Below are 14,002 nucleotides of genomic sequence, written 5' to 3'. Positions count from 1 at the left end.
GCACACAAACTCACCGAGCCAAAGCCAAGGAACTCAAACGGCAGCGTCGTGTTGAGATCGGAGCGCATGGCGAGGAGGTTGAGTTCAGCAATGGCACTGGCGAGCGAGTGGCCCGTGATGATGAGGCGTTGCGCCTGCGGGTATGCTGCCAGCGCCGCGAGCGTGGCGGCCAGCAGGCCCTCATATCCGCGCTTGAAGGCCGCGAGAAAGCCGCCGTGGGCCAGCGCGGCGCCAGCGTCGAGCGCCCCCGAGGGAGACTCCGACGAGAGCGAGTAGGTGGCCCATGACTTGTGGATCGCCTCGGTCGGAGTGATGGGGATGAAGATTGCGTCTTTGGGTTGGCAGGAAGGCGTACCGTTGAGAGTCGAGTAGAGCTTGTCAAGGTTCGAGCCTTCCGTCTGTTCATGCGGCCCTCCTTCAGCTCTACGCTCTTTTCCTCTCTTTCCCCCCCCCTCCCCTCCCTTCACGAAACTCACCGTGACAGCAACCGCCTTCTCTTGCTCGAGCCACAGCACATTCTGATGCGGGTCCAGGTCGCCATCGCCACTGGTGTACAGCACCTTTACCTCGCCCGCTGCCTCGCACGGCGCGCCGCACGTCCACGCGCCGGCCTGCACCGAGGGACAGTACATGGCCGAGGCGAGATTGGCGCCGACCTGGATGCGCTCCACAAGCGAGGCGGCGACGGCCGTGGGCGTGCCCTGCTGGAAGTAGCTGCGGTCGCCGGCGGGCAGAGGGTCGGAGACGTTCTGCAGTTGCCGACGCAGGGCAGCGTGCGAGGTGGGCGCATCGCCGCCGACGCCGGGGAGAGAGCGGAGGGTGGCGCCGGCGGGAAGTGCAAGGGCGGCATCAAGCAGCGCGGCGAGAGCGACGAAGGAAGGGAGAAGCAGCATGGCTGGGCACCCACACCTGGGAGGAGCACGGGACGGGGGAGCAAAGGGAGAGAGGGCTGCGCGCGCGCGCGAGAGAGAGAGAGAGAGGGGGGGGGAGAGAGAGGATCGCGCGGGAGAGGGAGAGTTGAGCGGGTAGCTGATGGATTGGGCAAGGTGTCGGAGAGAGATGGGGAGTGTGGGGGAGGGGCGGGGGGGTGAGGTGGCGGACGAGAAGGAGCATGAACGGCCGAAGGCACAGGCTAGGCTTGTAAGGCTAGCCTCCGGGGGAGGCGCGCGAGGGGCGCGAGAGGCGCTCAGACCCCTCACGCTCACTCACACACTCTAACGCCCCCCTTCAAGCCTCAAGCCTCGGCCACCACTTTCAGGCACGCCGCACCAATTGGGGACCTTCAGTCGGCCGGCCTGCTGTTGTGTCTGCCTGACGGCGGGCGGGACAAACGCGGCCTGACGGCGCGCAAGAAGAACAGCAATCAGGGAGGAGGCGGTGCCGCCCTGATGTGTGCTTGCGGAGAGGCGCACGTTGGCCGCCACGCCGCGAGCGCGCTAATCGCGTCTCCCTCTGAGGTGGCGTGGCTGCACCCAGGCGCTCATCCAGGCACAACGCCTGTCTCGGCACCCAGCACCTGATGGGGCTATGTGCCTTCATCAAACGACGCTAGTCGCCGCGGCCGAGCGCGCGCGCGCGTGCTCCTCCGCACCGCATCGCACCACGCCCCACGGGTGCGCAGAGAGGCCGGAGGCCGAGCTGTCATGCAACCACGCTTCATGCTCAAGCGAAGCTCAGGCTCCGAGCTCCGGGGCGGAGTCAGCCGCACACGTGCGTCGGACGCCGTAAGGGGTGAGCGGCAGAGAGAGAGAGAGGTCACGGTCGTTTTTGATTCCGCACTGCCCGGAACGAGTCAAGAGGGGTTCGCAAGAGAGAGGAGAGGGGAAGAGGGGGGACGCTCGAGATGCGCAGCGGGGGAGCGCTTGACTAGGGAGGGGAGGGAAGGGGCGGAGCTTTGCTTGAGGGAAGGAGTGACACCGGGGGTGGGACAAGGATGAAGAAGGGTCAAGTTCGCGAGAGACAAGTCGACGGGAGCAGCGTTGCTGACTTTAAATAGAGAGTGCGAGAGGGTCAAAGGGAGCGAGCGTCGAAGGCCACGAGGTGGTGCGAGTGCGTTCGAGGCGAAAAGGGGCCTCGCCGTTGGATGTTGAGGGCGTCGGGCGGGTGCGAGAGAGAGAGAGACCACGCGTCCCTACTCCTGCAGTCCACCGGCAAAGCTGCGCCTCCTCTCGGCATCCGCACTGAGATGTGCGCCAAAGTGGCCCGCCGCCGCCTTGTGTCCCGTGGCCGACGGCGGCTGGTCCGACGTGCGGCGCAGCGTGTGGCTGCTGCCCAGCGCCGGCGGCGCAAGGGCCGCAGGCGGCGGCGCCCAGCCGGGCGTGCCGCCGCCGGAGCTGGAGGAGGACGTCGTGTCGTCGATGGCGGATCCTTGCGGCAACGAGAGGCCGTCGCCGGCAAGCAGCTGCGAGGAAAGCGGGTGTCGTTGACGTGTCTCGCCGGGACCGATCGAAAGCTTGGAGTTGGCACTCGAGCCGCTGCTCTTGCCACGCACACTCAGGCGTGCAATCGTCTCCGTCAGCGCCTGCGAGCCATCCGTCTCAGCCTCGCAGCGTGCAGCAGCAGCAGCAGCAGCATCGTTGCGTTGCTGCTCGACGTTGCCCTGCTGCGTCTCGCCAGCCGGCGAGGCCGCAGAGGTGCTGCTTGCGCGACGCTGCAGCAGCGAAGAGCCAAGATGAGGCTGCACCAGAGGGAAAGGATAGCCTTCGCCTCCGGCGCTTGTGCTCGACGTGCTCGACTCAGGTCCCGCGCCCGACGTGCCGTTGGCACAGTGGGCGCTCAGTCGACCGTCGCCAGCCTGCTGCGTCGTCTGCGAGGCAGCGTCGGACAGCTGCTTCTGCGACTGCGTCTGCGGCTGTTCTTGATGTGCGCCCGACGGCGGCGCATACTGCGCGCTAGTGACGGGTGGGAAGAGCGGGTTGTGCAGCGGCGCACCAGGAGCCGGATTGATGAGCGGGTTGAAGGCGCTCGAGCCAGCGCCGGGCGTTGCGGGATGATCGGCGCCGAGTGGCGGACTGAAGGGTCCAAGGCCAGGCGAGAGGAAGTGATGCGGATACGTCGGCGGCGTCTGTGGGATGGCGTGGAACGTAAAGCCAGGCATGCCGGGCGTCAGGGGCACACTGACGGTGCCGCTGCCGCGCGCGCCCGTGCCTCCGCCTGCACCGCCGACGGGAGAGAGCGGACCGAGGCCGGCCATGGAAGGGAACGAGGCGGGCGGAAGCGCAATGTGTCCAGGGCGAGCAGAGGCGGCACTGCCGAGCGACGTCTGCTGCGAAGTCGTCGAGGAGCCAAACGCAGAGAAGCTGCTGTATGCATCCGAAGCTCCGCCGTACGCGGACGCCGAAGGGTTCGTGTAGCCACTGGCGCCCGGGTTCGTCGCGTAGCCACCGCTGCCCACTGCGCCGCCGCCGAGGCTGGAGCGAGCACTCGGCATGCCATAGCCTCCAACCGTCGGGTTTTGCGAGCGCGCAGGAACATGCTGCATCGAGTGCTGCTGCGCCAGATACGAGGCGCTTCCGTACTGCTGCTGCTGTTGCTGCTGCGGATAGCGGTGCTGCGACAGGCCGCCGCCGTGCATGCCACCGTAGCCACCATGATGCTGCGTGAGCTGTGGCGCACGTGCGGCCTGTGCGGCCAGCTGCGAAGCTGGGTTCATCGACTGGCTCTGCGCCACGGGAGCACTCGGAGGGTTGGCGGCGCTGAACGCTCCCGTGTACTGCGAGGGCGTGCCAGGCAGCTGGCCAGCAGGCGGCGCAGTCATCTGGGCGAAGCGGTCGAAGTGCACCTTGAGCGTGCGGCCGCTGTACTCGTATCTGCAAAAGGGGGGCGCGAGACTGTCAGATCCTGTGCGTCTCCTCTCGAGCACGCCACTCTCTACACGCACCCGTGGTAGATGCGCACGGCGTTCTGCGCGTCCTCTGCGCTCGCGAAGAGGACCGTGCCGAATCCACGACTGCGGCCCTCGGGGCTGAGAGCGACATCGGCGCGCTGGATGTTGCCGGCTGCGCGGAAGAGATCCTTGAGATCCTGCCACTGGCAATGGAACGGCAGGTTGCCGACGAAGAGCACGCGCCCGTAGTACGAGTTGGGCGGCGGCAGCGTCGTGCTTCCCGGCGGCAGCGGCGGGCCAAGATAGGCAGACGGCCGGCCTGCGCCTGCATTGAGGTTCGGCGGAGGCGCGTGCGCAGTGTGATGCAGATGCTGCTGCGAGTGGTACCCGGGCGCCTGGTTCGCTGCGCCACTGAAGCTGTTGCGCCCGTAGCCTCCTCCACTGCTCGACCAGGCACCGGGCCCAGAAGAGGCGCCCGAAGCACTCGAGAGCGACGCGGAGCGCCCGTTGGCATTGCCCATGAAGGGGTAGAGCGCCGGACTGACGCCCGTGGGATGCAGCGCGCTGCTGCCGTACGGGTTGGAGCCGCCTTGAGGCGCGTACAGCGAAGGAGCATGAGTCGGCTGCGGCTGGTGTTGCTGCTGATGCTGATGTTGCACTTGTTGCTGCGCCTGCTGGTGCTGCTGTTGCTGCTGCTGGTAGAGCTGCTGCTGCGCCTGTTGAGCCTGCTGAGCATGCAGCGCAGCGATGTGCGCCAGATTCTGCTGCGTCGTCGACTGAGTTGCAGCAAAGTCATGCGGGCTGGAGCTGCCCGAGAGATGCAGCGAGGAAGGCGAAGGCAGAACGCCACTGCCCGGCGGCGGCGCGGTAGCCATATTGGGCTTGAACGAAGGCGGCAGTGCAGCCGAGGCGCTGTTCGGCGCAGACATGTTGGGACTCGAGGCGCTCATGTAGCTCTGCGCTCCCGGCACGCCCTCCGCCGGCGGCGACGGCAGCAGGATTGTGCCCGAGCGATCGATGCGCACCTCGAGAATGCGGCCCTGCCAGCTGAAGCCGCGGAACATGTCGACGGCTCGATGCGCATCTTCCTCCGACGCCAGCAGCACGGTCCCGTGTCCGCGCGAACGGTTGTCAGGCGTCAGTGCCACGTCGGCGCGCAGCACGGTACCGGCCTTGCGGAAGAGATCCTTGAGGTCTTGCCAGCGCACGCGGTACGGCAGGTTCGAGATGAAGAGCTGCGTACGTGGATCCGACGCCGAAAGTGGGCCACTGCCTGCGCTCGAGACGCCGATGACCTCGCCGTACTCGTTGCCGTACGCCGCAGCGCCACCGTTGCTGTACTGACTGTGGTCCGAGAGCGACTGGCGCAGCGAGGGCCGACGCTGCTGCTCCGACGCAGCAATGGCAGCAGCTGCCGCACTAATGGCCGCCGGCGTCAGCGGCTGGCCGCCCTTCGTCGCCGCTGCGATGGCAGCCTCGACGCTGTCGTCTGCTGGCGGTGGCGCGCTGCTGCCGCCGAAGCCCTGCTGCTGGGCCGTGTACGAGTGGCTGCCGAGAGCGCTGGCGCCCATGGCGCTGCCTGCGCCGTACGACGCGGTCGTCGTTGCAGCAGTGCCACCGCCGCCACCAATGCCGAGCGACGAGCCATAGCCACTGCTGTGCCTGCTGTGGTCGCTGTTGCTGCCGCCGCCAGCCGTGGCTGCACCGCGCGAGCCGAACGTGCCGAGCGGCGAAGCCGGCGGCGGGCCACTCTGGGCCCCGCCAGCCTGAGCACCACTGCTGGCAGCATAGCCGGCGCTGAGCGACGAAGGCGTGTAGGAGCGCGGCGAGTGTGCAGCACCGCCACCTGCAGGCGAGTGAGAGCGGGGCGCAGAATCAAAGGAACTGTTGGTGCTGTGCGGCGAGTGGCCATGTGCACCGACGCTGCTGCCAAACGCCTGCTGGCTCGGCGAGAGAGCCGATGCGCCACCCGACTGCTGCTGCTGACGCTGGCCTGCCGGCGCGGGCGAGAGCGAGCTGCGGCGCAGCGACGCATGCGTGTCATGCGGCGAGCGTCCGCCAGCGTAAGAGCCGGCCAGGGGCGCACCACCACTACCAGCGGCCGATGGCGAAAGCTGCTGCTGCTGAGCAAAGCTAGACGCCAGACTGGAGCGGTGTGGCGAGAGGCTGTCGGACGTGTTGAAGTGGAACGGCGAGCTGGCCAGACCGTCGGCAGCGCCGGCGAGCGACGGGTCCGAGAGCTGGCGGGCCGGTGGCGCGTGCCGTGCCTGCGGCGACGGCTGGCCGCGCGGCTGCGGTGACGGCTGCGACATGGTGGAGGGAGGGCGCGAGCAGCACTGCGTCAAGTCAAGAAGACGTTGACGAGCGCGCTAGAGGACGAGGTGCGGTCGAGAGACGGCCGCGACGGAAGGGTCGACGGCGTTGAATGATGACAGAGCAGCACTGTCTGCGGTGGCGCCACGTGAATGCGTGGTGATGTGTGCAGGCGACGCGGTGCCGACAAGGTGAAGTGCAGAAGAATGACTCTTTTTTGGGGGTGCAGCTGCGGACCGAGGTGCGCGAGACGTGCCGCAAGAAGACGCGTGACTTGAGGGCCAAGAAGGCGGCGAAGAGGAGATGACGTGCGAGCGGCGTGGGAGCGCTCGAGATTAGTCCGACGGTGAGGTGGGATGCGGATGAGGTGGAGTGTGTGTGTGTGTGTGTTGATGCGAGGTGAAGAGAGGATCGGACGTGACGGAGTGAGGTGAGGGAGAGGTGCGGGAAGAGGTTCGAGAGTGACAGGTGACGGAGAATGCAGCAGCAACAGACCGAAGATGCCGAGGACGCGCACGAGTCTAGTGTGACTGTGGTGATGCGCAGCGCAGGGCGAGGGAGCGAGGCGGACGTGAGGGTTCGAGACTCGGTGACAGGGGTGAAGAGGCCGGGAGCGAAGAGGCGAGGCGGGCGACGCGCAGCAGAGCAGCGACGGGGGCAAAGCGCGCGCGGCGGCCGCAAGCGACGACGGCCCGCGCGGCGCGGCGGCGCGGTGGGCGACGTCAGCAGCGCACCGCCGGCCGAGCGAGCATCGGCACCGCCGTCAGCCTCTCGCGCACTAAGACTCAACTCTGACTGCGCCGTCTCGCAGCCGACGCTGCTGCAGCGCAGCAATGCTTTCGCCGTGCTCTTCCTCAAGGACACGCTCCTGCTGCTGCGCGACAGGCGCTCGTGCTCCATGGACAGCGTCGCGCGCGGTGTGCGGAGCTGAGGCGCCGCCGCGGCGCGCTCGGCTCCGCCTGCGCTTCAGCTCGCCGAGGCGGTGGCACCACCAAGGCAGCTCGTCGGAACCCTCGCGGCCCTGGCCCATCATGCGCTCTTGCGGCTGCTGCGCCGAACGCCGCTGTCTGCCACTGCGACTGCAGCGCTGCGTCTGCCTCTCTCGCGTGCCACCTCGGCCGGCGTCTGGCGACGGACGTCTCCTGCTAGCGTGGCGTGGCGTGAGCGCGCTCGGCCGTGCAAGCGTTCAGGGTTCAAGCCAATACAATACTGCACGCACGACGGCGCTATTGGGCATTAGCAGATCCTCGGGCGCGTCTGCTTTTCGATTTTGGCCCGTCGACGCCAGCAGCAGCTCGGCCGCGCGGCCGGCGCCCCTCGGGCAGCCCATGCGTCCGGCGGCTCGCCGCAGCAGCGTGCACCGCCGCCGGAGCCGGCTCGGACAGCGCTGGGCGAGGGCCGCGATGCCACGTCATCCCCTGAACTCGCAGCGGTGAGAGGCAGGACGGCTCTGGCGGCACAGCCGCTGCTCTCGTGTGATGCTGGGGCGCCTCGGCGCTGCGTCTGTGTGAGTGTGTGGAGCGCTGCGGCGGCGCGCTGTGCTTCCTCTCCACGCTCCGCGGACGGTGAGCAGAGCAGCGCTCAGGGTCGCCTGCGCCCCCGGGCACGTCGCACGAGCGAGCTGCAACGCGGGGGGGGGGGGGGGGGGTCCGATGCGCTCCTCCTATCTTGATGTGCTTGCTCTCTTCCCTGCAGCAGCAGCAGTGGCGAGGGCAGCAGACTCTTACTGCGCGTCGCCGGCCGCAGTCCCGCCCCCCCCCCCCGGCGCGCTGCGCTTGCGCTTGCGCTGCTGTGCTCCGACGCAGACTGGCGCTGCTCTCGCGTGTGCCGGATGCCGTTTGTTTGTCTCTGCGAGAAATTCGCCGTCCAGTCTCTTCGCAGAATGAGCAGCTGCAGAAAGAATAGACTCGCCTCGATCCCTCGTCGTCCACGAAGCTGCCCATCGCGTGGGAGCGCAGAGCAAGCTCAGACTCGCCTCAATTCCGCATCTCCACCACGGAGGGAGGGGGAGGGGCCGGTGAGCGACTGCAAGGAGTCGTCGCCATATTCTCATTACTCGCCGCGCAGGTGTGTGTGTGATTTGCCAAATGCCAAGCCAAAGGAGGTCAAGGGCACTTACCGGCTTTGCCTGAGGCTCATACGGCGAGCTAAGGACAGACGTCGCATCGCTTTTTGGTGGCCTTCTGTCCGCTCGACTGAAGAGAGATGGGACCAGAATGGGGAGAGCTACTCAAGCTCGACAGAGACGGCAGCAGTCCCGGGCCTGAAATCCGCACCTGCTTTGCAGCCAAGCGTGGGTCGCTTCAGTCTGGTTGTCGCGCTTGCTCGTGCCGAGAGGTCTCGCCATCGAGCGATCACGTTCAGGATATACAACGACGCGATGGCTTGATGAGCCCGGCTCGAGGGCTCCTCCGTCGTCGCATACCCATCCAAACCTTCTCTTCTGCTGATGAGCGGCCTGCCACGGCTCGGCCGAGGGTGCTCCCAGCGACGGTGACGCCTGCCCGCCCCCCTCCCGCCGCCCGCTGCGCCACATGGCGTACCGCTCGAGCAAGCACGGTGTTCATCCGCCGTTTTTGCCGAAATTGCGAGTGTCTTGCAGGCTCTCGAGAGGGCAAGTCGACTGCGCGCTGCAGTATCAGTCGGCGGCGAGCAGACTCGTTCTAGAGGTTGCTCGGTCCACAGCGCCACGATCGGGGGTCCACGGCCAAGCCGCGCCCCCCGCGCCCGGGCCGACGCCACGCGTCGGACGCTCCTCCGACGCAATGATCGGCGCCTCGGGTCAGGCGTGGCGTGTCCCGGGTGTCCGAGCTGCCATTGCGCTCGAACTGGGTTTGTGGCTCGCATGGACGCCGGGAATTTGTGGTCAAGCCACGGCGTCGACGCTGTGGAAGCAAGCTGGGACGGCTGCGTGGAGGACGAGCACACGCGACGGCCTAGCCACGTCGTGGGCCTCAGCCCTCTTCGCAGTCTGCGCGCTGTGCCGCGTGGCACCGTTCTTCAAGCCCCAGCATGCCCCAGCATCAACATGTGGCTTGGCACGCCCTGTTCATGCCTTCGCCCGAGGCCGAGGCGGAGGGCGGAGGGCCAAGCGAGCGCGCCAACTCGGATGCGTTCGAGCGCCCGACGTATGCTCTTAGCGGCTTGCCTCGCACCCCCCACGCCATGCCGTCTTGATGGGCTGTCCGTCGCGCCGAGCGCCACACCCACACAGCATGCAGAAGCGCATCCTTCATGCTCGGGTGTGCACCGCAGGCGGAGCTCAAGATGCGAGTGCGCCTGCAGCCGAGCGAGAGAGAGAGGCGCGGGGAGATGCGGCCTCGCAGTCGCTGCTGCACCCTGGCGGCCAGCGCAACACCCAAGCCTCGCCTGTCCCTGCTGCAGATGGATGCATCGTGCAGCGGCGCGGAGGCCCAAAACGGCCCAGCGTGGAGCACTCAGCCTCAGCATGCAGGGGTGTGGAAGCACAGCATCGCAGACGTAGAGCGGCAGCTGCCATGCGCATGTCCGCTGCGGCTCGTCTGTCCAACTCTTACTCGCGAGGGGCGCGAGAGGGAGGAGGGGAGATGTGCGCCTCGCTCAGGAGTAACTGCTGCTGCTCTCGTGCCCGAGAAGTCGAGCTGCATCTCTCTCCACGACAGGCGCAGGCGCCGTGCCTCACGCCTCGCGCCTCGCGCGGGAGTTGCCCGAGTGCGGCGGCGGCGCTGCGGCACCTCACGCGCGCGTGCTGCTGCTGCACCCGCCGCGCCGCCGCGCTCCGCCGCCGCGTCCGGCAGGCGCATGCCACGCGCCCTTCGCGCCTCCGCTGTGGCGCTGGCAGCGCCGTGGATGCAGGGCAACATCTGGCACATGCGCTGCGCTGCACGCTGGCCGTCCAACGGTGCGGCGGCGCGGAGCCCGACGCGGCGGCGTGCAGGCGCTAGGCGTGCGAGAGGTGCGCTTCCCTTTCGCGTGTCGCTGCTGGGCGTGCGCCTCCCGCCAGGCCGCCATCCAGCGCAGCATCGGCCGGCCGCGCTCCTCGCACGACGCGCCTCCGCGCCTCACCCTCAGCCTCGGCCTCTCTCACCTCGCGTGCGGCCCCTGGCCTCTCCTCTGCTCTCGCATCCTCCTTCGCGCCTTCTCGCAACCCGCACACGTCTCGTCCTCTCACACTCACACACCTGCACACACGCCACGCCGTGTCTCGTCGCTCCCAGCCGCGCCCGCATCCACCTCGCTCTCGCCGCGTGTGGTGCGCCCAGCCTCGCTCTCGCCCCGACGCGCGCGCGCCTCTAGACGCGCACCCGCCTCGCTCTCGCTCGCCGCATCCACCCATCTGCGTTCTCTGCTCCGTTGCTGCCGCCTGCATCCTCGCCGCCGCCCGTCATCTCCAGCATCTCTCTGCACACGCTCCATCTCGCGTAGCCAGCGCGGCGCCTGCCGCCTCTCTCTCTCGCACGCGCACGCGTGTGCCTCACTTCGCCTCGCCGCCCGCGACAAGCGCATCCCATGCATCCAGCATCGCTGCGATAGCATCCTTCCGGCGCCTCTCTTTCTCTTCTCCTTCACCCCGTAGTGGGCTCGTCACGCACGCGGCATGGCTTCGCCGCACACGCTCAGCGCGCCGACGATGCAGCCGGCGCGCTCGTCGCCGCAGCCCGTCTCGCCCACTGCGTCGCCCATCCTGCTGGCCAAGCCTCGCGCGCTCAGCGCCAGTACGGCGAGCGGCAGTGGCAGTGGCGGATCGAGCAGCAGCAGCAGTCGCCAGGCCGCGCATGCAGAAGGCACCTCGCCGGCACCCTCGATGGGCAAACTGCAGACGACGTACAGAGCGCTGCAGGTGCGTGCTCGCTCCAGCTGGCTCGATCTGCGCAGCGGCTCCAAGCGCAGCGGCGCGAGCGGCAGCGGTGCGGGTGCAGAGTCCGCGGTACCTTTGCCGCCGAGCAGTAGCCGAGAGATGCTGGCTGCACCTTCTGCGCCCTCGCATCTTGTCGCTGCCGGCACTGCACCGCGTCCGGATGCAGCACGGCGGCGCAGCAGCGGTGCGGCGTTGGAGCTCTCTGCCGAGCCGACCCAGGAGATGCTGGAGCAGCGTCGTGGCTCGGCTGGCACGCTCAAGGCGAGTCGCTGGAGCATCCTGCCGCGCTCTCGGCCGCCATCACGGCCTTCGTCCAGTGGCTCTGGAGCCGGTGCCTCGAGCAGTAGCTGGGGCAGACGACGGCGCGACGCTCCTCGGATAGCGTCTGACCTCGCCGCAACGAGCATGGGACCCTCGCCTTCCTCGCACGAGCATCCATTGCCGCCGCCGCTCGCAAGCTCGGCGGGGCCCAAGGACATCGCCAGCTTTGCATCGTACGCCTTTCCGGGAGCAGAGCCGCAAGGCGCGGCTGCCGCAGCGCCTGCTCTCTTGGCGCCGCAGTGGATGCCGCACGAGAATCCGGCGCATGCAACAAGCGCCACCCCCGTCGTGGCACACTACACGACACTGCTGCATGCGCCCAAGCGTGGTGCGCTCAACCCGCTCTCCGGGCCGCCTCGACGAGCAAGCGAGGCACCACCTTGCACATGTGCCACTGCCACGCCTCGGCGACACAGTGAGCTACCAGTCGTGCTTCCTCGTGTGGTGCCGTCGCCGCCCGTCTCGCGCTCTGCTTCCGGTCAGGGAGCGCCGCCGCAGACGTTCGCTGCCACCAGCACGCTCTACCCGCGGCGTTCTGTGCGTGCAAGCGCCAATCGTGCGCGCCTGGTCACACAGCTCGCAAGCTGGGACTTCTGCAGTTTGGATCTCAACGAAGAGGAGCTGCGCACCGCCTGCGTCATGCTCTTCGACACGGCACTGAACGCGCCTTTGCCTCGTTCTCTGCTGGCGCCTGATGAGCCACCAGGCAGCAAGGGCGAGGAGATGACGACGATGGCGGCGTTCCTCGACATTGCGCCCGAGGCTGTGCGCCGGCTAGTCGACGGCATTGCAGAGCTGTACCACTCCTCAAACGCCTACCACAACGTCCACCACGCGACCGATGTGCTTCAGGCACTCTACGTGCTGCTGGCCGACCTGGGCGCGCTGCCCAAGCTCGTCGCGACGGGGCACAGCGAGTGGGATGCGCGGCATTCGCCTGTCGCGCCTCTCGATGCCCTCGCCTTGCTCTTTGCAGCCATCGGACACGACGCAGGTCATCCGGGTCTTTCAAACGCCTATCTCGGCAACGCAGAGGCGCCTATCGCCACTGCCTTTCGCTGCGCTGCGCCTCACCACGACGCAAGCGTCTCAAGTGCCAGCTCTCCGGCGGCGGCGTCGCCGGCAGCACGTGCGCCCGAAGGCAGTCCGTTGGAGAGTTACCACGTGCTGCTGCTCGAGGGCCTGCTGGAGCGCTGCGGCCTCAGTCAACTGACCTGGGCTGCCTCGGGCAGCCGTTCCGAGCTTGGCAGTCTCATTCGAACGTGCGTGCTCGCCACCGACATGGCCATCCATGCGCGCTTCGTCGAGGAGCTAGAAGCGTTCGAGCGGCGCCTCTACGGCGACGATGGTGCGCCCTCCACGCCTGCTGAGCGCGCTGCCCTCATTCGAGCACGGCCGCGAGAGGAACGCACGCTGCTCTGCTCGGCGCTACTCAAGTGCGCAGACGTCAGCAACCCAGTGCGAGTGCGCAGCATTGGTCGGAGATGGAGCTTGGCTTTGCGGAGAGAGTGGGAGCGACAGAGTGCGCTCGAGGCAGAGTGCGGATTGCCTGCGACGGTGGGAGGTGGCGCAGTTGCCTGCAAGCACAAGCATGGGCCCCACAAGACTCACGCTGGTACGGCGCCCTTGCCAAACGCCACGACGGGCGACGAAGAGGGCTTGCGCAGAACCAGCGCTGCGCAGATGGTCGCGCAGATCGGCGGCGGTGGAGGCGCGGCAGCAGACTCGGCGGAACTCAGCGTAGACGCTCTCGTCGCGGCTGGCGAACTGCACGAGGAACGATCATTAGCTCGAGGGCAAGTCGCTTTCGTACGTTTCTTCGTCACGCCATTGCTCGATACACTGGCGCGCATCGTTCCCGGTGAGTGGCATCACTGATGGCGACAAGGCTTGACTTTGCTTGCTCACGCTCTGTCCTCCTCTACGCAGAGCTACAGCCATACGCAGCTACCGCATGCGAGAACTCGGTGCTGTGGGGCAAGCGCCTAGAGCAACTCGACGCGGTGCATTCCGCACTAGAGCTCTGTGCCACCGAAGAGCCGCCCGACGAAGCCGCTGTGGCGCTCGAGGAGGCCTCGCGTCTGCACCGCGGAGGCTTCCCGGCCGTGCTTACGATCCTGGCAGCCGAGCGCCTGCGACTGCCCGCCATCTTCCTGCCTCCTCTTCCTGGAGCCGCCCCAGATGCAGTCGCAGCTCGTCTGATGGTGCAGCACACCCTCGAGGATGCGCTTGCGTCGGCCACGCGCAATTGGGCAGCTCCACTCTGCGAGGTCATCTCTTCAGTGCCTAGCACTCCACTCGTGCCTTGCTCCTCGATGGCCTCTTCGCGCGCCGTACGGCCTGGCATTGCGGCGTCGAGCGTCGAGGCAGACGATCGAGCACGCACGGCATCGAGCGACAGTGCAGTCTCCTCACTTGGCTCACTCGCCTCAACGCCCGCCACTGCAGCTTCCTCGTCGACGGTAGCTACGAGCAGTGCCTCTGCCGTTGGAGGAGGAGGCGGAGGTGTGCCGCTGCCGAAGAGCAACGGCGCATTGCAGCATGGCGGCACGGACGCCGAACTCGATGCCGCTGCACTGGGCAGCCTGCCGCCCATCTCGGCTTCGAGCAGCAGTGTCAGTCACGCTGCTTCGACGATGGAACCGCCCACCAAGCTGCAGGCGTCGCCGACGAAGCCGAAGCGCAAGCCGATCGATCGGATGCGT

At 67.7% G+C, this 14,002-nt stretch overlaps 5 protein-coding genes across 5 annotated transcripts; 3 read left to right on the top strand and 2 right to left on the bottom strand.

Moving 5' to 3' along the window:
- Window positions 1-14: 14 nt before the first annotated feature.
- Window positions 15-970, bottom strand: FA09DRAFT_331987 (hypothetical protein). The gene is made up of 4 exons (XM_025743263.1): window positions 477-970; window positions 356-398; window positions 233-331; window positions 15-149 (listed from the first exon to the last, which is right to left on the bottom strand). Exons 1-4 carry the CDS (start codon window positions 891-893, stop codon window positions 85-87), a joined length of 624 nt encoding a protein of 207 aa, XP_025595948.1. The 5' UTR covers window positions 894-970; the 3' UTR covers window positions 15-84.
- A 2,912-nt stretch (window positions 971-3,882) lies between these two features.
- FA09DRAFT_291871 (RNA-binding domain-containing protein) lies at window positions 3,883-5,076 on the bottom strand (the record flags this gene model as incomplete). The annotated part of the gene is made up of 3 exons (XM_025739995.1): window positions 3,883-4,151; window positions 4,311-4,393; window positions 4,817-5,076. Coding segments are annotated over 3 exons (612 nt in total), but the record flags the coding sequence as incomplete, so codon positions are not given.
- A 1,541-nt stretch (window positions 5,077-6,617) lies between these two features.
- On the top strand, window positions 6,618-7,393 carry FA09DRAFT_347049 (hypothetical protein; the record flags this gene model as incomplete). Its single annotated transcript, XM_025744789.1, has 1 exon — window positions 6,618-7,393. One exon carries the CDS (start codon window positions 6,618-6,620, stop codon window positions 7,068-7,070), a length of 453 nt encoding a protein of 150 aa, XP_025595946.1. The 3' UTR covers window positions 7,071-7,393.
- A 1,363-nt stretch (window positions 7,394-8,756) lies between these two features.
- Window positions 8,757-9,708, top strand: FA09DRAFT_136618 (hypothetical protein). Its single transcript, XM_025739106.1, has one exon. The coding sequence runs from the start codon at window positions 8,985-8,987 to the stop codon at window positions 9,621-9,623; it is 639 nt and encodes a 212-aa protein (XP_025595945.1). The 5' UTR covers window positions 8,757-8,984; the 3' UTR covers window positions 9,624-9,708.
- A 2,321-nt stretch (window positions 9,709-12,029) lies between these two features.
- FA09DRAFT_301083 (HD-domain/PDEase-like protein) lies at window positions 12,030-13,175 on the top strand (the record flags this gene model as incomplete). The annotated part of the gene is made up of 1 exon (XM_025740357.1): window positions 12,030-13,175. One exon carries the CDS (start codon window positions 12,030-12,032, stop codon window positions 13,173-13,175), a length of 1,146 nt encoding a protein of 381 aa, XP_025595944.1.
- Between the last annotated feature and the right edge of the window lie 827 nt (window positions 13,176-14,002).

The sequence above is a fragment of the Tilletiopsis washingtonensis genome (assembly GCF_003144115.1).
Source record: "Tilletiopsis washingtonensis strain MCA 4186 unplaced genomic scaffold FA09scaffold_21, whole genome shotgun sequence".
Classification (NCBI taxonomy): domain Eukaryota; kingdom Fungi; phylum Basidiomycota; class Exobasidiomycetes; order Entylomatales; genus Tilletiopsis; species Tilletiopsis washingtonensis.
The sequence above is the reverse complement of the archived record's forward strand: the minus strand, read 5'-3'. Positions and strand labels throughout refer to the sequence as shown.

Excerpts from the sequence above, each read along its gene's own strand:
- FA09DRAFT_331987 (XM_025743263.1), bottom strand. The coding sequence starts at position 893 with ATGCTGCTTCTCCCTTCCTTCGTCGCTCTCGCCGCGCTGCTTGATGCC. Across the intron at positions 399-476 it reads AGAAGGCGGTTGCTGTCACG|ACGGAAGGCTCGAACCTTGA; the intron begins GTGAGTTTCGTG and ends CCGCATGAACAG. Across the intron at positions 332-355 it reads GCTCTACTCGACTCTCAACG|ACGCAATCTTCATCCCCATC; the intron begins GTACGCCTTCCT and ends GCCAACCCAAAG.
- FA09DRAFT_136618 (XM_025739106.1), top strand. The coding sequence starts at position 8,985 with ATGGACGCCGGGAATTTGTGGTCAAGCCACGGCGTCGACGCTGTGGAA.